General features: G+C 35.7%; 3 protein-coding genes and 1 pseudogene across 3 annotated transcripts; 3 read left to right on the top strand and 1 right to left on the bottom strand.

Moving 5' to 3' along the window:
* The first annotated feature begins 1205 nt into the window (after positions 1 to 1205).
* LOC120132820 lies at positions 1206 to 15770 on the top strand. The gene is made up of 3 exons (XM_039149508.1): positions 1206 to 1633; positions 2369 to 2493; positions 15760 to 15770. The coding sequence occupies exons 1-2, from the start codon at positions 1317 to 1319 to the stop codon at positions 2433 to 2435; spliced, it is 384 nt and encodes a 127-aa protein (XP_039005439.1). The 5' UTR covers positions 1206 to 1316; the 3' UTR covers positions 2436 to 2493; positions 15760 to 15770.
* A 50-nt stretch (positions 15771 to 15820) lies between these two features.
* On the top strand, positions 15821 to 16209 carry LOC120132898 (annotated as a pseudogene).
* Positions 16210 to 16576: 367 nt separating this feature from the next.
* Positions 16577 to 17947, bottom strand: LOC120132813 (protein CURVATURE THYLAKOID 1A, chloroplastic-like). The gene is made up of 5 exons (XM_039149500.1): positions 17693 to 17947; positions 17377 to 17465; positions 17072 to 17179; positions 16926 to 16997; positions 16577 to 16705 (listed from the first exon to the last, which is right to left on the bottom strand). Exons 1-5 carry the CDS (start codon positions 17850 to 17852, stop codon positions 16640 to 16642), a joined length of 495 nt encoding a protein of 164 aa, XP_039005431.1. The 5' UTR covers positions 17853 to 17947; the 3' UTR covers positions 16577 to 16639.
* A 1173-nt stretch (positions 17948 to 19120) lies between these two features.
* LOC120132849 (putative glucose-6-phosphate 1-epimerase) lies at positions 19121 to 20737 on the top strand. Its single transcript, XM_039149539.1, has 6 exons — positions 19121 to 19270; positions 19365 to 19421; positions 19505 to 19833; positions 19956 to 20058; positions 20234 to 20333; positions 20419 to 20737. Exons 3-6 carry the CDS (start codon positions 19529 to 19531, stop codon positions 20628 to 20630), a joined length of 720 nt encoding a protein of 239 aa, XP_039005470.1. The 5' UTR covers positions 19121 to 19270; positions 19365 to 19421; positions 19505 to 19528; the 3' UTR covers positions 20631 to 20737.
* Positions 20738 to 23798: the final 3061 nt, after the last annotated feature.

Genomic DNA, 23798 nt, shown 5'->3' on the forward strand with positions numbered 1-23798 from the left:
GCGAAAAACATACACCATGGAACACCGTCTGGTGTCGCACAAGAGATGTCATCCATAATCAAAGCATACACCGGAAAAGCCTCGGTGTCGCCAATTGTAGTCCTGACGTATGTAGTAAATCTACAGTACATATCACGAATCGCCCGGATATAAGCATTTGGGATCCGTCTCGTTTCCAAGGTCTTCCAGATCGTATCACGGGGAACGCTATCAAACGCCTTCTCAAGGTCAATGAACGCCATGTGAAGATCTCTATTTATTTCCCTATATTTCTCTATAAGCCGTCAAAGTAGATGAATCGCCTCCGTAATAGACCTGCCGGGCATAAAGCCAAATTGGTTTTCCGAAACCCTAGTAACTTGTCTCAACCTAGCCTCTATCACTCTTTCCCATAGCTTCATGGTATGACTGAGTAGTTTAATACCTCTGTAGTTACCACAACATTGGGGATCTCCTTTATTCTTATATTGGAATCACCGTAGACTCTCTCCACTCCTGGCATCTCGACAGTCTCTAAAATAATATTAAAGATGTTGGTCAACCACTTTACTCCCTCTTCTCCTAGGGTCAACCACACAGTGATATGAATTTTATCTAGACCGACAGCTTTGTCCCTCCCCATCTTTTTAAGAGCCATTTTGACTTCCTCAATCCCAATCCTACTTGTATGATAGTCATTGGTTGTAGTATGATGGTCATCTGACCCATCAACGGTACTATCTCTACAGGTAGAGGCACCGTCATTATATAAGCCATAGAAGTAACTACCCCAAATTCTCTTAATATCATGATCTTTCACTAAAAGAACACCATTGTTGTCCTCATAAACCTAATGCTACCTAGATCCTTTTTTCTTATTCTCTCTGGATTTTGCAAGCCTGAAGATACCGTTTTGTCCTTCCTTGGTGTCTAATCTCTTGTACAATTCCTCGTATGTCTTATCTTTTGCTTTAGCCACTGTTTTCTTAACTTTCGGCTTTGCCTCCTTGTATATTTGTCTAGCTCAAGCGATATAGGTATATTCTATAGATATGTGAATTAAGGGAATCCAAAGGCAATGAGTAGACAGTGATGTTAGTCCTAAATTAAGGAGCAAATTAGACGGGTGAAAGACAGATAGACAAAAGAAGAAAACAAAACAAAAGAAGAAAACAAAGGGCCGCATATGCCCACAACAAGAAGCAAAGAAAGTTCGAGTCTTCGGAGGCTGACCACAAAGCAGAGAAGAACGCGAGCGAAAAAAAGTCAATAATACTAAGTAGAATTAGTGAAGAAGTTTGAAATTTTGAAACCACAGAGAGGGAGAAAGAGAGGTGATGGATAGAAAAGAAAAGAGTGAAGGAGAAGATCGAGTTTTAATGGTGAAAAAGTTGAAAGGCGGGATCCTGGTAGGGAAAAGAGCTGGCCCCTCTACTCCTTCTCCCACTTGGAGACTCGACTTGTCTTCTCAAAATGCCACTATGCCCACTGGACATTCTATTTCTGCCAGAAAACTCTGTGCTAATCTTTGGGAACTTCACCCTCATTACCCACTTCCCAGTATGCGCATAGGAGTTACCAAGCTTCGCCTACACCATTTTAAGGACAAGGGTTTTGTTTCTGCTGTTGATCTTCCTCATACCCCCTGGATCAGGTACGGCGTTTGCTTTTCTTACCATTTGTTGTTTTTTCTTAAAGTTTTAAGCTTTGGCGGTTCTTTGGGCTTCGAGTTTTGAGTTTAAGTGGGGGTGGTCAATTGTTTATTTGTTAGAGAAAGAAAAGGGTTTTGCTTTTTCTAGATTCTAATTGTTTTGGTTGCTTTGCGGTCCCTTGTCTTGGTGTTCCTTGTTCTCTGTTTGTCTTAACTCTTCCTTAACTCCTTTTTCTTTCATCTGCTTCTTTGTTGTGAACGCTGAAGCTTTGCCTCTTTTTCAACACAATTGTCGAGATTCTTTGGTGTTTCATGTCTGTTTTTTTTTCCTGTTGCTTCTGTGGAGTGCACACGTTGGTGTAGGGTAAACATGCTTGCTTTTCTTTCTTCTTTTTTCTTCTTTAAGTTCTAGTTCCTGCTTATCTATGGCTAGTTTGAACTGAAAGCCATCTCTTTGGATTAATGAGTGTCAAAAGGAACAGAAAATTGCTTTCTTTGCTGCTTGATTGCTGAGTTCATTTGCTTAGAATTTTGTGCTTTGCGTGATTCTTTTACTGGTTTTATTGTTTGATTGATATACATTGCCAGTTTCTTGCAAACTGATTATCGATTTCTCATCTCTAAAACCTGCCTTGTCGATCATATTCCGGTTAAGGAACCCTTGTTTAATCAAACGGATGCATAGCCTTGTGTACTTGTATTTATAATTTTAATGTTTTGCCCTGAATTTAATGTCAGCCAGCAAGTGCAAGTACCCGAGGAGCCATATTGCAGCATCAGTGATGCAACACCGTCGATCAGTTGAAAGAAATGGCCGTGCTCTACAGTCTGTATCTCCAGCTAGTTGCGGAAGCTCACTGGAGGTCAACATCCATCCCCAGTAATCTATTGATTGGTTTCTTTTCTTTAAAGCCATTTGCGAAGTAGAGCATCTATTATTAACTATCTCGTTAACTTCGGTCGTTGAGGACATTACCTTTTGTTTTCAGTAGAAGCAGATAATATACTGCAACAGTATCACTTACATGGATGTGTACCGAAACGCGACAAATTTTATAGTTATTTAAGAAAAAAATTACATACATGATTTGAATGTTAGGTTAACGTATTCATTGATATTTATTTGGTTATTTTAGTGATATATCTCTATTTTTAACTTTTGATTAATTCTATTTTTGGTTACAAGAGAAGCCATTAGGATCTAGTGGACCGGTCTATTTTCTGATACATACAATCATAATTAAAAACGCTTAAAACTGTGGGTGGTGGTGCAGAAAAAAAATGAGAGAACCCAGGTTCCTTTTGCGTCCGAGTCCAGCAAAAGATAAATTACTATTAAATTTGATTTCAATTTATCAACGCACCATAACAGTTACGTACATTTTTACGTTAATATTAATAATGTTTATTCTTTATTGTCGATAATAATATTTATTTGTATCAATCATTTTCCTGAATTCTTTGATTATGTTTTTAGTTATTCCTTGTATAATACTATTTCTCTTTAATTACTAATTTATACTTTATGGTGCTTAAAAAATCAGTTAATAGTCTAAGATAAGTTTTATAAAATCTTCCGATAGCATTATTATTATATATATATAATCGGTACCCGGTTATTAATTGATCATATTCCCTTTTTAGTCTTTACTCGATAAAATTAACCATTACTATTAGGCTTAAATGCAACATTGCCCCCTAAATCATACCGTTTGTATCGAGATGTCATCTAAAGTATTTTTTGAGAGTTCTGCTCCCTAAAGTTTAAATCATTATCTCATTTGTCATAATCTGTTAACTCCGTTAAAAAAACGTGGGCAAATTACATATTTAATCACTCAACTATTCATGTGATTTTATTTTGATCAGCCAATTATTTTTGTTTTCAAAATCATCATTAAACTTAAGTTTTTTTTTTCCGATTTAATCACCCAATTAAATTAGAATTAGTTTTAAAATTTACAATATATAAAAATTCATTTATATCACATATTGTTTTACTCAACACATAAATTTAGTGTATAGTAATAAATAATATTATAGCGTAAATAATAAACAACATATTTAATTGCTTGTACTTAAAATTTTAATAAAAATTATAAAATGTTAAATTAAAATATCATAAATTAAGTTTATATCTTTGTTTTTTTTAAATTTTTATAAAATTTTAAATATTGCACTTGAAATCATGTCTCGTACTTAAAAATTTCAACAAAAAAAAAACTGTTCGAAGGGATGTATCTTCAGGCACAGTTTATTTACTTCCTTTTAAGCACTTTATTATTTTCATTAAGACAACATTTTGGATGTGCTTTTCTTTTTCATATGTTTAAATTATGCTTTAGCCAACCGAGTTAGTGTCACTCAATTCATAACACCTTACTTTACTAGACCACGTTATAATAGTATAGATTTTTCAAAAAAAAATAATTTAATCATAAAAATATAGTTGATAGAAATAAAAGTATATAAAATGATTTTGAATGCAATTAAACATGAGACATAATTTTAAGTACGAGACTTAATTTATTTAAAAAAAAATCATAAATTAAAATATCTTGTCAAATTTTAAGTCTCGTACTTAAAATTGTCTTTGTTTCTTTTTTTAATTAAAAATATATTTTGGTATTGATTTTGAATGATCTGCATATTTCTTAAAAAAATGTACGATTTAAATTTATAAATAATGGCTCGTACATATTTTAATTTCTTAAAATATTTATGATATTTTAATTTAACATTTAATATTAAAATTTTAAGTACAAATAATTAAATATGTTGTATATTATTTTCATTATAATATTGTTTATTATTATACATTAAATTTATGTTTCGAGTAAAAAAATATGTGATATAAATGAATTCTTATACATTATAAATTTAAAAAATAAAATATAATCGAACTGAGTGATCAAAACGAAACAAAAACTTAAGTTTAATGATGATTTTGAAAACAAAAATAATAAACCAAAATAGATCCACATGAATAGTTAAGTAACTAAATATATAATTTACTCACGTGTTTTTTTAACAGAATTAATATATTGGGACAAATAAAATAACAATTTAAACTTTAAAGGTAAAACATCCTTAAAAAAAATACTTGAAATGATAACTCGGTACAAATGATAAAGTTTAGGGAGCAATGACACATTTAAGCCTTATTATTATTAGTTAAATAAAAAACTTTTATTATTATTGGTAAAAAATAACTTTAGCTTTGGTGATACGGAAAAAAGTGAATTATCATGTGGTTAAAAGGGTAATTTCTTGACATGAATGAGATGCAACTTTTGACCGAGAAAAAAGGGAAAAAATCCAAGTAGATTTTGTACATCTATGAAATTAAATACGCCAGATATTATAGCACAATTGTAGACCTATAAAGGGATCGAGCACTAATGTCCACCCCATGGGAGAGCTGGGTTTGGGTAGAGCTGAATGGAGCTCTCCACACTTCAACGCTGAAATATGGTGTCGGCACAATGGCTACGGCTGCTATCTCATGGATACCCCTGCCCTGCACTGCCATGCCCACGCAGGCTAAGGGTTTGCATGAGCTAGGAGACGTGGCTTGCCTTCATATTTTTGGTATTGGAGTGAAGGGAGCTCCATTTCCCCATAAGCTCTTTCTAAAGTCCAACGCTCCCCCTATTTTCAACTCAATTTGTGGTTCATAGATACACACTCCCTGTTCAGATTCCATTAATGTTTCAAAAAGGGAGTTGCCATGGGCCCAAAACGAGGAAATGAGATGGTGTACGTATCTGCTGGTTCATGGATACCTCTAGTTTTCTCAGGTAAAGATTGCCTCCCCCTCATTGTGTTGCTGGTCGAGCTTTGTGCTTATGTCGTAAAAATAACTTGCCTTTTTGTCAACATGCAGCCGGAGCAAGTGAATTATTGATCGACAAGGGTTTTAAAATGGTGCTAATTTGTCAAGCTATAGCGTAGCGTGAGGATTCTTTGACCACCGAATGTTAAAGAAATTACCCTTTTATGTGTCTTTATTGGTCGTGTCTTATTATGTGGCTGTTCTATCCATTCTTCAACTACCATCTCCTATGATTCTAAGTTGGACTTTCCCATGTTATGTTTCTTTTAATCATACCTTACAATTTCTGTGTATTTTCTTGTAATCCATTAACCCTTAATGCTTCAACGGTTTATTCATCCTATACATTCAAAAAAATTCCCAATATTATCTTAACATATTTACCCTTAATTATTTATTTGTAAAATTCCAAAAAACCTACAATGTAATCTAAAATATAAACAACCTTAGAGGACTGACAAATCAAGATTCTTTGAGGTTAAAAGTAAAAAAGATAGACAACTACAAGAACAATAACGGATTTAATATGTACACTTTTATTAAAGTTGATTGATGAAAATTATAAAGTACATAAAATGGACTTCCGACAATAGGATATTACTTTATTAAGTCTCTCATTATTAAAAGTTATAAAATGATCATCCGACTATAGAGTGTTGTTTTGTTAAGTCCATCGGCTATTAAAAGTTACAAAATTGTCACCCTACTATTCATTCTATTTCGGACTTGTCCTTTTCCATTAAAATGTGCTCGGTATTTTGAGTTTAATGTTAACCTCTTGACTGTGATATGATAAAATCTGATCATAGAATCTCAAACGACTATCATATCCAATCATGTTAACGTCCAACTTAAACAATCATCGATTTTTAACAAAAATGACGAGTTGAGAACTTAATGAATAGTCGAACGATCATTCTGTAACTTTTGAAAGTTAAAGGACTTAACAAAATAATGATCTATAGTCGGAAGATGCTTTTGTAATTTTTAATAGTCGAAAGATTTAATAAAATATAGAATAGAAATTTGGGTGATTCTTTAAAAAAAAAAAAAAAACTAAAACATAAACAACGATAAGGGTAAGTGAGAGAGAAACGTAGATGATGGTGTATTATAATTTTAGCGATGGAGTTGACGGAGCAACAGCTTTGTACAGATAAATTGAGACCACACTACCAGAAATCCAAACAAATGAAATTTTTTAAAAAATGAAAAATTAGTTCAAACAAATCCTCGCTGCAAATGCAAAAAAAACTAATGTACTTTGTAGTTTGAACTGCCCGTATGACTGAAATCTGATAAGTTTCCAGTCTCCATCTTACATAGTCCTAGCAATATTCTTTTGGGCTCCTCGGATCCACTTGTTCTGAAATTTTGCATTATTAACATGGACAACTGGCTTTAACGTTCATTTTCAAAAAAAAAAAAAACTTTAATACTATAGTCTTAGGAAAGCTTAAGGATAGGAGGAAAGGTGATGCTAATGACAAGAGAACTGTCCTAGCAGTGTAAATTTTGTTCTCCTTTCCCTTTCCCGTTCTGCCCTTCTTATTCTTTAGGCCATAGTCAAGTAGAAATAATGCATATTTAGGTGCTTATTCTTTTGGAGCGCATTTTACCAGGCTCCAAGAAGAGGTAATGGCTTTGCCACTAGCTGGGATCAAGGCAATATTGTCCAGTATGATCTGCAAATTGCATCAGAAGATGCTGTATGACTTTGTGTTGAAGTGGGCTAGGGCTCAATACCCCAAAGTTGGAAGACCGTAGGGAAGTTCTTGGTTCACGCCTTGCACGCTTTATTCGCTTCCCCTATATGACCTGCCGGAAGCTTAAGAAGGGGTTAACAAGTAATGATTTGATCATGAGGTTTCATCGAAGCTTGTGCCTGAGGCCCTCTTTTTCAAGGTTGAAGCCCCACATAGATAACAACGCTTGGCCGCAGAGGAGTCTGCCAGCTTGAACCGTTTCTTTATCGAGCGACCTTACAAGTATCGACCCGTTAAGGTGGTGGAATTTGAACTCCCCCCCCATCAGCAATGCGTTGTGTACCTGGACTTGAAGAAGGAAGAGTGTGCAAATTTATTCCCATGTGGACGGGTTTATTCTCAGGCTTTCCACCTGGGTGGACAAGGTTTCTTCCTGTCGGCCCATTGCAACATGGACCAGGAGAGCTCTTTCCATTGCTTCGGGTTGTTTTTAGGGATGCTGGAAAAGGGTACAGTTAGTTTCTCAGTGGACTATGAATTTGCAGCAAGGTCAAAGCCAACAGAGGAGTTTGATAGTGATAAGTGTTTAATTAATTAATATTTATTTTTTAATTACTCATTATTTATTGATTTTTTGGTTTATTTGTTCATTTTAATTCATTTTAATTCATTTTATGTATAGGACGTAAGATTCTGGAAATTTCACAAAAAGGACACAATTTTATAGTTTTTTCAATTTCGGAATCAAAGCTAGTTGGACTTCGGATTTGAATTAAACTCAAGTTTAGAACAATATTTTAAACATTATTTTATCTTTGTAATTAGTTTAAATAGGTTTTATTATTTTAATTAAGTTTTACGATATTATTTTTATATTTTATCTTTGTTTTAGGTATTTTAGTTTAAATAAGTTTTAGTATTTTAATTAGAATTTAGAATATTATATTATTTTTTAGGTATTTTGGTTTAAATAGTTTAAGTGTTTTAATTAGGATTTAAGATGTTTTAGTTTGTTTTTAGGAATTTGAAGGCTATAAATACCCTCTAAGGGTGAGCCTAGAAACATATATCTCTCATTTGAGAATAAAATATTATTTTTCTCTCTAGCTTTCTTTCTATTTTTCGCATACTTTTCTATTATGCTAAGTATGACTTTGGTTATGCTTAGCTAATTTTCTTTCAAGCCGAAGGCTAAAGCGAAGACTCAATTCTAAACGTGAGAATTGTAAGGTACTTAAATCGCTTCAGATTTTTCTCTCTGTTTTCTGAGCTTACTTTTCAAATCAAAACGATTTTGACATTGATCCGGATATTGTTATGGTTAATTAGCTAATTTTCTTTCAAGCCGAAGGCTAAAACGAAGGCTCAATTTTAAACGTGAAAATTGTAAGGTACTTAAATCGCTTCGGATTTTTCTCTATGTTTTCTGAGCTTACTTTTCAAATCAAAACGATTTTGACATTGGTCCGGATATTGTTACGGTTAATGTTTGAAGAAGGATTTGCTTATTGAAGCATATTCAACTTCCCGAGAACACACTTGGCAAAATTGTTTGCTAAGAGGAAACTGAGATCAGAATCAGTTGTTGTTGAAACGACACAATCCGAGTTGGCAGCGAAGAATTGTCCTTGTAAGCCGACGTGAATCTTGAAGTAAAAATCTATTTCAATGATCCGATGAATTTGAGACAAATCTGAAGTCTGAGGCTGCTTTCACAATAAATTTTCCTTTATCTCAATCTCTTTAATTTGTTTTTTAATTATTTTCTTTTTTTAATTCTTATTTTTTTACTTTAAAAACAACTTCTAAAAATCCCCCTTTTATATTTATTACTATTAATATTTATTATTATATTTTTTATTTTTATTTTATTTTATTTTAATATATATTTTCAACTTTGTCTGGAATTCTATCTTCTTCTAAAATCAAGAAAGAGTTTTATTAAATCAGAAACACCACAGTCCCTGTGGATCGACCCTGCTTCTTTATACTACATTTTCCTTTTTATTTATTAAGAAGCCAGGAATTATTTTGATAGCAAAACGGCGGTTATCAGTTAGCAAATACAAAGGCAACTACACATTCACCGGTGGCAAGGAAGCCGGTTACCAAAATTTATTTGATATACCCTGTACTTCTTTCATGGCTGAAGATGGCCTTTATTCATAAATGGTATTCTCTATCTTAGGGTTGAGTTAACTATCAGGCACTAACCAACTCATGTCTGTTCAATCGAATTTCTGTCAACTAAACCCATTTTGTTCTTCTTTTGGCTCTACTGAGCTAAAGAGAATTTGGCTCTGCTGAGCTAAAGAGAAATGTACAAGTAAAGGATTGTAAGGTTGGTGTTGACGAGTTTGTATGCTTTGGAAGTAGATTAACATCTATGCTAATTTAATTTTCATATTAACTACTTATTTTGAGATAATTTTAGGTTCTTAATTGACATCAAAATCTGAATCCTTTTCATTTTATAATTGATATCAAAATCTTGAGGTTTCCTTTTAAATCTAAACTTAAAAACCTTTGTTACTTCTTGATATTTTAAACTTGTTGGAAAAGCAATAAGTTTGTCGGAGAAATATATACTATTATAGTATTATAAACTGTTGATAGTTGTAGCTATAACTGTTTTGGTTAAATCTATTGTAACTGAATTCTAGTCAGTTGGGTCGTTCATTGGGCTAGTTGTTAGACTTAGATGTATATATGGGTCTGTCCACTATTCATAACCCAAGAAAGAGTATTTTGCTTTTGTCCAGAACCTTTGTATGTTTGGAAGTCTTTTTGTTTACCTTATCATCTACTTTCAATATGTTTCATTCCCATTCAAGTTCATCATTGTTTAGATTACAATAATTGATTTGTTTAATTCTCATCATGGTATCATTCGCCTAGATTCCTGCGAGCTTTTTTTCCTTCCGTTCTGCCTGTTTTCTTTCCTTCTCCTTTTCGATTTACCTAATTTTTCCAAATTGATGCAAATTCCCTAATTCTTGGCGTAGTGTGGTTTCCTCTCAGCGTGATTCGTGTGTCTTTTCACTCTGGCTGCTCTTCGTTATGGTTCTTCGATTCATGGCTGCTTCATCACATCTTCATCACGGCTATTGCTCTTCGATTTGGATTTCGATTCTGGTGAGGTTGTTCCAGTATTGTTCTCGATTACATTGGTTTCCTACTTTTTGATCTGGATATTCGATTCCTGATTGTTTCATCACATCTTTATCACTGTAGTTGCTCTTCGATTTGGACTTCGATTCTAGTGAGATTGTTCTAGTTTTGTTCTCGATTAAACTGGCGTATTGCATTTTGTGCCTTTTTCTATTTTCCTTCTGGTTGAGCTATTTTTGCCTGGTATTCGGTTGGCTTCTTGTTTCTGGTTACATTTAGTGCACTTTGTGACTTGCCTTCTGCTTGTTTTGGCTCTCTGTATGGCTAACACTGCGGATGACAGTACTCTAAATACCTTTGGTAGCTCTGCCTCTGTTGCCTCCACTAGACTGTTTTCTACTAAGAAAATTAATGCGACGTTAGACGATCACAATTACCTTATATGGCATCAATAAGTTTTTCTGACAATTAAAACTCATAGACTTCAGAAGTACATAGACTCTAATGTTTCTTGGCCAACTCAGTATGTAACTAGAGATGGTGTAATTAGACTAAATCCTGAGTATGAACGTTATGAAGAACAAGATGGAGCGCTTACTTCCTGGTTGCTCTCCACTGTTAGTGAGGAAGTCCTACCACATCTCATAGGTCTTAATACTACTGCTGAGATCTGGAATACTCTGTATAGGTTATACAGTGACAAAACTACCTCTAGATTGATGTCATATAAGGGAATGCTTCATTCACAAAGAAAGGGAGACCTGAGTATGAGAGATTATCTGATGAAAATCAAATATGTATGTGACAATTTAGCTAGTTGTGGTGAGATAATATCAGAACATGAACACATCACTGCTATATTGAATGGTCTGCCACCTGAGTTTGAGTCAGTTATCACTGTTATAACTGCTACCCCCACTCCTCCATATCTAAGATCTGTCAGCACCATATTACTGGATGCTGACACTAGACAATCTCAGTCTTTTAACCATGTCACAGCTTGTGCTCATGTTGCAAATCCAGCTACAAGTGATCAAGTGACCTCAATAATACTTCATATTCTGAATATCAGTATAGGGTGAACTTATTGATAATAATGGTCAAAATTCCAATAACAGTAACAATAGTAATAGGGGTAGAGGTCGAGGACGGTTTTCATCCTTTAGACCGCAGTGTCAATTGTGTGGTCGGATGAGACATCTTGTTGAAAGATGCTATTATAGATTTGATATGAACTATAAAAATGAATCCTCTCGACCTACACAAAACACTAATAATAAAGGCTATTCCAATATTTAAGCCAATATCAGCTCGTATAATCCCAGCAATGACAACTTCAATCCTTATAATCCAGTGTATTATACACGTTCAACACCTCAAATTCCTCAATTTTCTGCAGCCTCTCAAGTCCCTCAAGTTTCTGATTTTCGATCACTGATTTATCCTATTAATATTCAACATCAAATCTATTTGAATCCCCACAACATGTCTTATTTCTCTCTGGAAATACAAAACAGTTCACTGCTGCTACTCAACCACATGTCACATCTCAAGCTTATATAGCTACACCTGAGACAGTGGATGATAATGCTTGGTATCCAGATTATGGAGTGACTCATCATATAACTAAATACTTTAATAACTTGCAGATTAAATGCACTCACCCTGGAACATGTAGTAAAATTGTAGGCAATGATAATTCTCTTCCAATACAGTGCAGTAGTCAGTCTTATTTCTGCACTAATTCCAATAAATTTCTTTTAAATAAATTGTTGTATGTTCCTAACATTTCTAAAAATTTGCTGTCTGTTTCTAAATTCACTCGGGACAATCAGGTTCTGCTTGAATTTTACCCTAATTTCTGTCAAGTTCTTGACTTGCATACTCGAAAGTGCTATTAAAAGAAGTCAAGATCGAGGGTTGTACAAACTCAATATAGCCATGAATAACACTGATAATAATGGCAGTTGTATGACTACTGGTGATAAAATGCATGTTAATAATTCTAATAGTTCTTTGTCTTCAATAAGTTATCACATTGTAAATGCTAGGGTGTCTGTAGATATGTGGCACAAAAGACTTGGCCACCCCTCTAAAGAAGTGCTACTTTCTGCATTAAAATATTACAATGTAATTGCTTCTGATATAAATAAAGAACAAATATTGTGCAAAGCATGTCAGCTTGCTAAATCACACACTGTTTATGAACAACCACTAAAACTTATAGTATCTGATGTGTGGGGCCATACTCATGTTTATTCTAATGGGTTTAGATTTTATGTTTCTTTTACTGATGCACACAGTAGGTATACTTGGATTATTTCTTGAAACAAAAATCTGAGGTTAAAACTGCTTTTCTTCAGTTTCATAAACAGGTGGAGAGACAGTTTGGTGCCAAGCTAAAGGTATTTCAGTCTGTTGGAGGGGGTGAGTTTGGTGCACTTCAAGCTTACATAAAAGAGCAAGGTATAATACACAGACTGTCATGTCCCCATACTTCAGAACAGAATGGTTTGGTGGAAAGAATGTATCCACATATAGTTGAGGTAGGTCTTTCTATGCTAGCTCAGGCTTCTATGCCTTTAAATTTTTGGAATGATGCATTTTCAATTGTTGTTTTTCTTATTAATCGATTACCTACACGTGTGTTGTCTGATATATCACCATATGAAAAGATTTTTCATAAAACATCTAATTTTAGCTTTTTGAGAGTTTTTGGATGCACGTGTTACCCTTTTTTAAGACCTTATAATCAGCACAAGTTTCAGTTTTGTTCTACTACTTGTGTTTTCTTGGGTTATTCACCTACTCATAAGGGATATAAGTGTTCAGAGCCTAGTGGTCGTGTCTATGTCTCAAGGCATGTTCGATTTAAAGAAAACGAATTTCCTTATCAACAACACCAAAACTTTTCTAATGCTTGTAATTTGCCAACAATGAACACTTTTACTAGAACAAGTAAAAACACTCAAGTGTCAACAATGTTTGTTCTTCAAATAACTTGTTTTATCATTCTTTCTTCCCATTCCCCACTAACACATACAGTCACAAGTCAGCCTTACCATCTTCTACATTACTACTACAAGTGTCAGAGTTATTATCTCCAGTGTCATCATCTTCATATCCTTCAAATCTACCATCTTCTATACCATCCACTTCATCGTCTTCACCACGTGAGTTGTCTTCATCTCAACAATCCATCTCATCTCCACCTCATCCATTCGTCTCAGAACCATTTACAACTTCAACATCTCTACTATTACAATTATCTTCATTACAATCACCGCCATCATCGTCACATTTGTCTTTGCCACAACCACCATCACTGTTACCATCATCTTCGCCACCACCACCTCCACCACCACCGTCTCGGCTAGTTCAAAATGCTCATTCCATGGTCACTCGTGGGAAAGCTGACATTTTAAACCTAGAGTGTTGCTTGCTGAGACAAGTCCTCAAGAGCCAGTTAATGTCTATGAAGCATTGCAACATCCTGTCTGGCGTGAAGCTGTTCATAGTGAGTATACTGCCCTTATGAAGAATGGTACATGGGAGTTAAAGACTCTTCCACCAGCACGCGAAGCAGTGGGTTGCAAGTGTCTTTTTAAAGTGAAAAGGAAGCCAGATGGGTTAGTTGACATACTTAAGGCTCGCTTAGTGGCCAAGGGGTATTCTCAAATGGTGGGGAGAGACTTCTCTAAGACATTTAGTCTAGTAGTTCGAGCAAGTACGATAAGAACTGTATTGACTATTGCTGTTATGAAAGAGTGGCCACTTAGGCAAATCGACATCAATAATGCATTCCTAAATGGAAGGTTAGCAGAGGAAATATACATGTGTCAGCCTTCTGGTTTTGAGCAGAAAAGTGAAGATGGGAAGGAGTTAGTATGTTTCTTAAAGAAGGCTTTTTATAGGCTTAGACAAGCACCTAGAGCATGGTTTGAGACTTTGAAGAAGTTTCAAGTTGAAAACTTGGGTTTTTTTGTTTCGAAGGCTGATTCTTCCCTGTTTATAAGAAATTCAACATGTTCTCAAGTATTATTAATGGTGTATGTAGATGATATAGTCATCACAGGAAATCAGGTGATAGAAGTGGATGCTATGGTGCAAGTAATTAATGTGGAATTCTCTCTTAAGGACTTAGGACAGTTGGAATTGTTTCTTGGAATGTAAGTCGAACACTCTCCAAGAGGCTTGTTTTTAAATCAGAAGAAGTATAATTCTGAGTTGTTAAAGAAGTCAAACTTAGATGAGTCAAGTCCAACTCTCACTCCTATGGTCCTTACTCCTAAACTAAAGGCAAATGATGGACAGTTGTTTGGTGACGTTCATCTCTATCGCAGTATTGTGGGAGGTTTGCAATATCTATGTTTAACAAGACCTGACATAGCCTATGTTGTTAACAAGGTTAGTCAGTACATGAACAGTCTGTGTGATACTCACTGGAGGACAGTGAAAAGTATATTGAGATACCTTAGTGGGACACTTGAGCATGGGTTATTTTTCTCACAAACTGGCAGTTTCAGTTTAGTCTGCTACACTGATACAGACTGGGCAGCCTCGGTGGAAGACAGAAGATCCACGACAGGCTGTTGTGTATATCTTGGAGGTAATCCAATTGCGTGGTGTTCTAAGAAACAAAGCGTTGTCTCTAGGTCCACTTTAGAGGCAGAGTATAGAAGCCTTGCTAATTCTGTTTCTGAATTGATTTGGATAGAACAATTACTTGATGAAATTGGCATTAGTGTAACTGAAAAGCCAATTGTATGGTGTGATAACACCTCTGCAATTTCTATGGCAGCAAATCCTACACACCATGCTCGAATAAAGCATGTGGAAATTGATATACACTTTGTGAGGGAAAGAGTTTTGGCTAAACAACTCAGTGTAAATTTTGTTCCTTCTGCATAAAAGGTTGCTGACATACTCATCAAGTCGTTATCACCTGCAGTGTTTAGTGATATGCGTTCGTGTCTTGGTGTTAAGTCTTGGGCAGAAATCAACAGCACCAGTCACGAGAAGCAAGTCTGAAGAAGCCAGGAAAATGTTGAAGTGGCAATTCAGACCATAAGAAAACCATGAGAATATTAGAGTGTTATACAATTGTTGATAGTTGTAGGTGTAACTGTTTTGGTTAAATCTGTTGTAACTGAATTCTAGTTAGTTGAGTCGTTCAGTTGGGCTAGTTTGTTAGACTTAGCTGTATATATAGTGGGGCTGTCCACTATTCATAACCCAAGAAAGAGTATTTTGCTTTTGTCCAGAACCTCTGTATGTTTGGAAGTCTTTCTGTTTACCTTAGTATTCGCCTTCATCTGCTTTCAATATTGTTTCATTCCTTCCATTCCAGTTCATCATTTTTTAGATTACAGTAACTGTTTTGTTTAATTCTCATCATATACTTCTTGCTCAAGTAACATATTCTATATATAGAGAAGAGAGAAACGTTTGGTTTTCTAATTTTCATTATCAAGCAGATCGCAGCTTACTTTTTATTTAAAATAAATGAGCAGAGGTAGAAGCAAAACTCATCAAAACATGTCAAAGAACAAAGGAGAAAAGGAAAAGGATTTAAAGCAAGTGGAAAACAAAGCTGAAGAGGATAAACAAGAGCTGATCTGCAAAACAGACGGCCAAGAATATGCTTCTGTTGTCGGCATGCTGAGCATCGATGGAATCAAATGGCTCTGCTACATCCCTGCAAGATGCGCAAAAGGGTCTGGATCACTGATGACAACGTCCTCGTGGGACTATCAAAGATGATAAGGCAGACGTTATATTGAAATACTTGCCTGAGGAGGCTCTGTGTCTTCAAGCTGACGGCAGTCCCTAAGGAAGTTGAGCTGTATGAAGGGATTGACGGGGAAGATGCTGGCACTGCTGACGAGTGTATTGAGCTTGAGGACGAATATATAGATAGGATCTGAAGTTACATGTTTTCCGTATGTTCAGAACATTCTAATATTATGCTTTAACAATGCTTATGTTATTGTGTTCTCTCAAAGTGTCACTCTACTGCTCAACTCCATATATGTTAATGTTTTCTTGTCTGATTCTCTGATTCATTAACCCTTATCGGTTTTGGCTCTTACTAATGGGAAAGAATAGTTGTCGTTTTAATCAATCCCAAACTCTGGGAGAAAAGACATACATTTGAATGGAAGAAATGGGACGCTAACATGGTATATACATATTCATAGATAGAAATTATAGTCATACAAATCAAACAGGAAAAAGTATCAATCCATGAACTGACCAAATAAAAGGGTGACAAGGATTCATACAAGGCAATCCTTACAGAAAGGACCAAAAAGATAATAATAATAGAAAATAAATGAACATGACATTGTTGTGCATCTATTCAATTCCAGCAATCTTACTCTTCAGTGCCTCAATGTCCGTGGCTAGTTCTTTCCTGCTTGACTGAGGAAACAAGCATATGGTGTTAGCACATGGTTTTTAGTGTGCATATACATAATCATTCTTATTCTAAAGAGCCTGAAGATCTTAATATTTTAGTTGTAGATTAAGCTAATTTCAAACATATCTCTTCATGCACCTAAGTTCTTTCTTAGAACGACGCTTTAAGAAGATTATGAGGTATTAAGATTCACGAGACCATAAAGTTTAGTGTATCTCTTACCTTGAAGAGAAGGTATCTGTAGACAAACCATCCCGTGTATCCAAGTCCTACCAACTCCATTATCTTCGGAAGCTGGTTAGCGCACAAATTGCTTCAGATTGGAATAGCAACTTAATTGGAAGAGATAATGAGGTGCAGCAACTTACCAAAGGAACCGAGTTAATGGCAACGACAAGAATGGATGATAGCCAAACGGCAACCACTGCCCCACCGCCATAAAGAACAACTGTTGATTTGTTCTCAACTTTATCCCACTGGTAAACATGGGAAGAAAAGCAAGTCAGTGCAACACTATGCAGCCTTTAAAGCAACATCTCAAATTCTGCTCCTCCCTAAATTATTATAAGTTCGTCTCTCTTCTGTAATATAAAATTATGCGTCTTCCCTAATAACAAGGTGCAGCCTTTCAAAGCTGCTGCATGAATCATTCTGATTAAGGATGTGTTCTCACCTTTTCCTTCAAGTCAGTGAAAAGCTCCCCAGCATCAACTGAGGTCTCCTCTGAGGCTTTTGTCTGAAGCAGAGAAAACCTCTTCGATTCTGTTTTGGGAATCAGAAAAATGAAAAGCTATAAAAACAATAAGCAAAGCCATACATATGCAAGAGATTTCAAGAAATGGTGTAAAAAGAATCTTTTTTTTAAATAAAAAGCTTAAACTTTCAAATAGGCAAGAACATAATAAGAAAGTCAAATAAAAACTTACTATTAAGATTAGAAATGAATGTACATTATGCAAGTGTTGAAAGGTAATCTAAGGGAAGATTACCTGGAATTAGTTTAACGGAAGATGAAAAGGAAACGGTGGAATCGCGAGGGGGAAGGGGTGGCAAGACACTGCAGCGGGCAGTTCTAATGGCGGTCGGAAAACGTGGGATCAAAACGGCGGTGGCCACCATGGTGGATGACGATGATACAGCAGCCGCCATTTCTAAAAATTAATTTTGCGCTGTTTCGGATATGAGTGGCCGCTGCAACGCTAGAAATCCTATCCTTAGCGATAAAAGAACATGGGAAAAGAGTTGCTGTGCTAGAAACAGTAATGAAGATGAAAGACACGTGGACAAGGTTAGGATTATGATTGGTTGGTTCTCTATCTGCAAATCCACGTTTGATGTCTCTCTCCTCACTAATTTTCATTTTTATTTTTTTATATATAAATAAATAGATATAATATATTTTTTTAATAATAATATAACATTATTTTATATTGATACAATAATATCATCATTAATTATTAACACTAAATAATTAGAGTAAAATTAAATTGTTATTTTAAATATTTTTTTAAAATAATAACTAAATGATTAAAATAAAATTAAAATAATAGTAGATTAATTAGATACATAAATTTTCTATTATAAAACTATAAAATAATAAAGTAATTGTATTCATACACATTTTGATTTCATTTACTAACTTTTTTTAAAAAATATTTATAATTAAAATTATAATTAAATGGAATAATCATTAAAAATGTAAAATATACAAATGGTCTTTTGATTACAATGTGTTATTTTTTTATTCCTCCAACTATTAAAAATTATAATATGATATTTGGTCTATACGATTTTATTTTCTTGAGTTTTATGACTATTAAAAGCTACAAAATAATTCCTCGATTGTTCAGATATTTCAAACTCATTATTTTTCATTAAAAATTTAAAAATAGACGGTCGTCTAAATTGGATGTTACCGATTGATTGGAATATAATAAATCGTATTTTAATGATGCCTACTAGCATTGTCGTTGCTTTCAAGCATTGGATCGATGACATATTTCAAGCATTGGCTCGACGGCATAACGTAAACAAAACATAGCTCTAATGGTTCTGGGATTAGATTTTATCATATTAGAATCAACAGGTTAATGTCCAACTCAGACAACCACCAATTTTTTAGCGGAAAGGAATGTTTTTGAAACATATGAATAATTGAGTAACCATTTTATAACTAATCAAAGTACTCAACAAATAAACACTTTATAATCGGATCATTATATAACTTTTAATAATCGTGGGACTTAACAAAGTTATACCCTATAATCGGGAGCCTATTTGTATACTTTACTCAAAAAAAAATTATAACCAATCCGAATTATCTGAATTAAGTTCCATAGTTTTATGGATTAGCATCTTAGTACTTGTTTTTTCTGCAAAGACAAGCATCTTCATCATGGGCTTGTTTTGACAGCAGAAGCCTACAAAGGGTTGTAGGTGGAGAAAAATTCTAAGTTTGCAATTAAACTAGATGGACAAAATAAAAGCGGCAGAGTTTTGTTTCAGTATTTATCAACCAATAGGATGGAGATAACAGAGGGGAGGAGCTTTTGTTTACAAGTAGTAAGGTAGGGGAAGGGTTAAATAATGTTTAATTTCTATACAAGTTACCCGAGATGCCGATTCGAGTTATGGATTCGTGTTATTTGTAATGAATTTTAGGCGGTTTTTAAGCCCCCGAAAGCTGTTCGAGGAGGGATCTCTATTTGTTTCCCACAGGTAGTCTTCATTCTCAGTCATTTAGTAAATTCAGTTATATGGAAGTTTATTCATGCTTGCTTATCGGATGATCGTCAAGTTAGATAACTGCAGATCGCTCGAGCAACATGGATTTGCTAGGAGCAAGATTTGGACAGTTGATGAAAATCCTCCACCTCTTAGTCCGAATGATTCCCATCGGAAATCCTTGGTTGATCTTTTGCTTAATCCATCTGAAGATCTCAGATGTTGGCCCCATAGGTAAGAGCTCGGATGTTTACATTCCTTTCTCGATTTATGACATGATTGCAAGTTGCCCAGTGACTGCATCAGTCGCCGCAACCTGTATATGTAAACGAATTGCTTATCTGTTGCCGACAGACTTTAGTTTCTCTTTTGCGTATCATACGTATTTGTCGGTTTCCGACATCAGGTATGTATTGTGTGTCTGCTGCAATCTATCTCGATATCATATTAACCAATATTTCCCTTTTGGATCGATTAGAAGTTATAAGTTCTTTCTGGATGTTACATGAACGTGAACCATGTCTTCAGTGAAGTGAGGATAGAAGGGCTGGAGACTGTCGACTACCTAGACAACCTTTGCCATAAAGAACGTTTTACCGAGCAAGGAGATGCTATAACATTCGAATCCGAGGTACACAAGTTATACTACTACTTTGAAGTGTCCAATTATGTATGTTTGTGGTCTAGGGCTACTAACTCCGGTCATTGGCATCTAGATACTTGTACTTGAAAGTCATTTGACTGGCGATAGTGCTGCGACAAGAGTTTTAAAGAACAATGCTAACGTTCTTCAAACGGTGTGACAGGTGGATCAAGTTTATCTCAACACTCCTAATGTAGTCGATGTACTTGACCACAAAAGGAAACGAACTTATATTATCAGGAAGGAGGGACTGCCCGATGTTGGTAAGCTCGAGAGATGTTTTTATAGTGTATGCTCAGTCTGTTCTGTAACCAAATAACAAAAAGATTGTGTTTATGTTATTAACAGTGGTATGGAATCCATGGGAGAAGAAGTCGAAACCAATGGCAGATTTCGGAGACGGGGAGTACAAACAGATGCTATGCGTCAACGGAGCAGCAATAGAGAAGCATGTGACATTGAAACCCGGTGAGGAGTGGACGGGGCGGCTAGAACTCTTGATTGTAGCATCGACATTGAGCACTGAACATATTGATCTGCAGACAAGCAATGGGTTTTGAGGTAGGAATATAGTTCGATGTTAATTAAGAAAAGAAAGTTTATGCGTAGCATTGAAATGAGTGTAGAGTAGCAAGTATAAGCCCTGAAACAAGGGGAAGAGAGAAAAGAGCGAAAATGATAGGTCGAAGGTGAAACTGTCACATTAGAGACATTATTACAATTTGAACCGCATACATCTTATCAGATATATGATGGAGCTGCTGTTGCTGATGGTCCCAGCACGCATTAACGGTTCCCTGTATCCACAAAATAAATTACTTAGGCTCTATTTCTGTTGAAAGTATTAAAATGGTTTTCAAGTTTGGTAACCAACTTTGAAAAAATGGTTTTCAAAGTTTGGTAAATGTTTCTTTGAAAAATAGTTTTTCAAAGTTTGTTAGATGTTTGTTGAAAAATGATAATGGGATAATCACAATTAATACCTAGGCTTTATGGTATTTACAAGATTAAGTCCTTAAGTTTCAACTTTAAATACCCTAGCTCATTTAGCTTCAAAACCATTCCAAAAATCATTTCTTTCTCCCAATACTAGAGAGCTTTCTTGTGAGTAGTGAGTGTTTTGTAAACACCTGTAAATTTTCTCTCTTAGTAAAAGATCTGCAGCAGTCCGGAGACGTAAGCACAATTGGCTGAACTCCGTTATCAATTTCGGGTATTATTTTTCCGCTTTTATTTCGTATTCTCACTAATCTGGTAATAGGGAAATTACTTGTACTTGGTTTATTTCCTAACAACTGGTATCAGAGCTTTTGGTTGTGAATTCTGTCAATTTTTTGCGGGGTTACTATTCGGGTTACTATTTAAGTGAATAGTGAAATTCGGTCGGCGATACGAGTTTATCGACAGAGGTGTTCTAATACACGGCGGTTCGCGGAAATTGTCAGAAACGATCCAAACGAAGCCAGATTCGAGTGGGAGCGATGGCTGCAGACGAATGAAAGGTGAAAATTGAAAAGTTCGATGGTGCGGACTTTGGATTTTGGAAGATGCAAATTGAAGATTTTCTATACCAGAAAAATCTATATCAACCCCTCAGGAAAACACCCAGAGGGCATGAAGAATGAAGACTGGGCTCTTCTCGACAGACAAGCCCTCGGAGTTATCCGACTGACGTTATCCCGTAATGTTGCTTTCAACATAGCAAAGGAAAAGACCACGGCGGGTCTTATGACGGCTCTCTCCAGTATGTATAAGAAGTCATCGGCCTCAAACAAAGTTCATTTGATGAGGCGATTATTCAATTTGCGGATGACGGAAGGGGTATCGGTGGCACAACACCTAAATGAACTCAACACAATCACAACCCAGTTGAGTTCAGTGGAAATTGAATTTGATGATGAAGTTTGAGCTTTAATTCTCTTATCATCTTTACCAGACAGTTGGAATGCTATTGTTACAGCAGTCAGCAGTTCATCGGGAAACAACAAATTAAAATTCGACGATGTTCGGGATCTGGTACTGAGCGAAGAAATTCGACGGAGAGAATCGGGTGAAGCATCAACCTCCTCAGCCTTGCACACGGAGTCCAGAGGGAGAACTTCAGAAAGAAATTCAAATCGTGGCAGATCGAAATCCAGAAGGGGAAAATCAAGAACAGGAAATAAAGATTTTACCTGTTATAATTACGGCAAGAAGGGCCACTTCAAAAGAGATTACCGAGCACCGAAGAAAAATACCGGCGCACAGGACTCTGCCAACATGACGGAGGAGACAGGTGATGCTATGATTTTAAGCGTCAACAGTCCGATTGAATCATGGATTTTGGATTCATGGGCATCTTTCCACTCCACGCCATGCCAAGAAATCATGGAGAACTATGTCAGTGGTGATTTTGGGAAGGTTCATCTTGCTGATGATGGAACCTTGAAGATCGTCGGAAAAGGAGACATCCGACTAAAGCTGTCAAACCAGACCACCTGGAAGCTGACAGGAGTAAGACATATTCCTGGTCTCAAAAGAAATTTGATTTCTGTAGGACAAATTGATGGAGAATGATACAGTACAACCTTTTCAGGCTGTGAATGGAAGATTACCAAAGGAGCACTCGTCATTACTCGTGGTAAGAAGACTGGTACTCTCTATGTAACCTCAAATTTAGAGAATATCATTGCAGTAGCAGATGTTGATGGAAAATCAAACCTATGACACCAAAGGCTTGGCCATATGAGCGAGAAAGGAATGAAGATACTTCTGTCAAAAGGGAAGCTGCCGGATCTAAAGAATGTAGATGTCGGACTATACGAGGATTGCATCTTTGGCAAACAAAAGAAAGTCAGTTTTGCAAAGATTGGCAAGACACCCAAGGCAGAAAGGTTAGAATTGGTTCATACTGATGTATAGGGACCATCCCAGTTCCATCTCTTGCAGGCTCACTATATTATGTCACCTTCATCGATGATTCAACAAGGAAGGTGTGGGTTTATTTTCTGAAGAAGAAATCAGAAGTCTTCGATACCTTCAGAAAATGGAAGGCCATGGTGGAAAATGAGACTGGTTTAAAAGTCAAGCGGTTGAGGTCTGACAATGGAGGAGAGTACAGAGATAGTAGATTCAGAGATTTCTGCGCAAACAATGGGATCAAGATGGAGACAACAGTTCCCATAACACCGCAGCAGAATGGCGTAGCAGAGCGCATTAACAGAACTTTGAATGAACGTGCCAGAAGCATGAGGATACATGCCGGATTGCCCAAATTACACTGTAGCTTACCTGATCAACCGTGGGCCCTCAGTTCCTTTGGATGGCAGAATACCAGAGGAAGCTTGGAGCAAGAAAGAAATAAACCTTTCACACTTAAGAGTGTTTGGTTGTATTTCTTATGTACACATAAACTCTGCTGAAAGAAGTAAACTTGATGACAAGTCCAACAAATGCGTATTTGTTGGTTACAGTGGTGATGAGTTTGGTTACCGGTTTTGGGACTACGAAAATCGGAAGATCATTAGAAGCAGAGACGTCATTTTCAATGAAAATGTGATGTACAAAGACAGGTCAACCGCATAATCAAGTAATACCGAAGCTGAAACAAAGGAATTTGCTGAGTTCGAGGAGATTTCTGGAAATGATGTTCAGATCAGTCCTGAAGCAGTTCAAGAGGAAGAACCAGGCACACCAGAACTAAAACGCTCCTCTACAATTCCTAAACCAACCCAATGGTATTCTCCTTC

Source organism: Hibiscus syriacus, unplaced genomic scaffold (assembly GCF_006381635.1).
Source record: "Hibiscus syriacus cultivar Baekdansim isolate YM2019G1 unplaced genomic scaffold, ASM638163v2 tig00110570_pilon, whole genome shotgun sequence".
Lineage (NCBI taxonomy): Eukaryota > Viridiplantae > Streptophyta > Magnoliopsida > Malvales > Malvaceae > Hibiscus > Hibiscus syriacus.

Coding starts and splice junctions, on each gene's coding strand:
- LOC120132849 (XM_039149539.1), top strand. CDS start 19,529: ATGGATTTGCTAGGAGCAAGATTTGGACAGTTGATGAAAATCCTCCAC. Junction 19,834..19,955: donor TTGTCGGTTTCCGACATCAG/GTATGTATTGTG, acceptor CCATGTCTTCAG/TGAAGTGAGGATAGAAGGGC. Junction 20,334..20,418: donor GGAGGGACTGCCCGATGTTG/GTAAGCTCGAGA, acceptor TGTTATTAACAG/TGGTATGGAATCCATGGGAG.
- LOC120132813 (XM_039149500.1), bottom strand. CDS start 17,852: ATGGCGGCTGCTGTATCATCGTCATCCACCATGGTGGCCACCGCCGTT. Junction 17,466..17,692: donor TTCCGTTAAACTAATTCCAG/GTAATCTTCCCT, acceptor TTCCCAAAACAG/AATCGAAGAGGTTTTCTCTG. Junction 16,998..17,071: donor CCATTAACTCGGTTCCTTTG/GTAAGTTGCTGC, acceptor TGCGCTAACCAG/CTTCCGAAGATAATGGAGTT.
- LOC120132820 (XM_039149508.1), top strand. CDS start 1,317: ATGGATAGAAAAGAAAAGAGTGAAGGAGAAGATCGAGTTTTAATGGTG. Junction 1,634..2,368: donor CCTCATACCCCCTGGATCAG/GTACGGCGTTTG, acceptor ATTTAATGTCAG/CCAGCAAGTGCAAGTACCCG.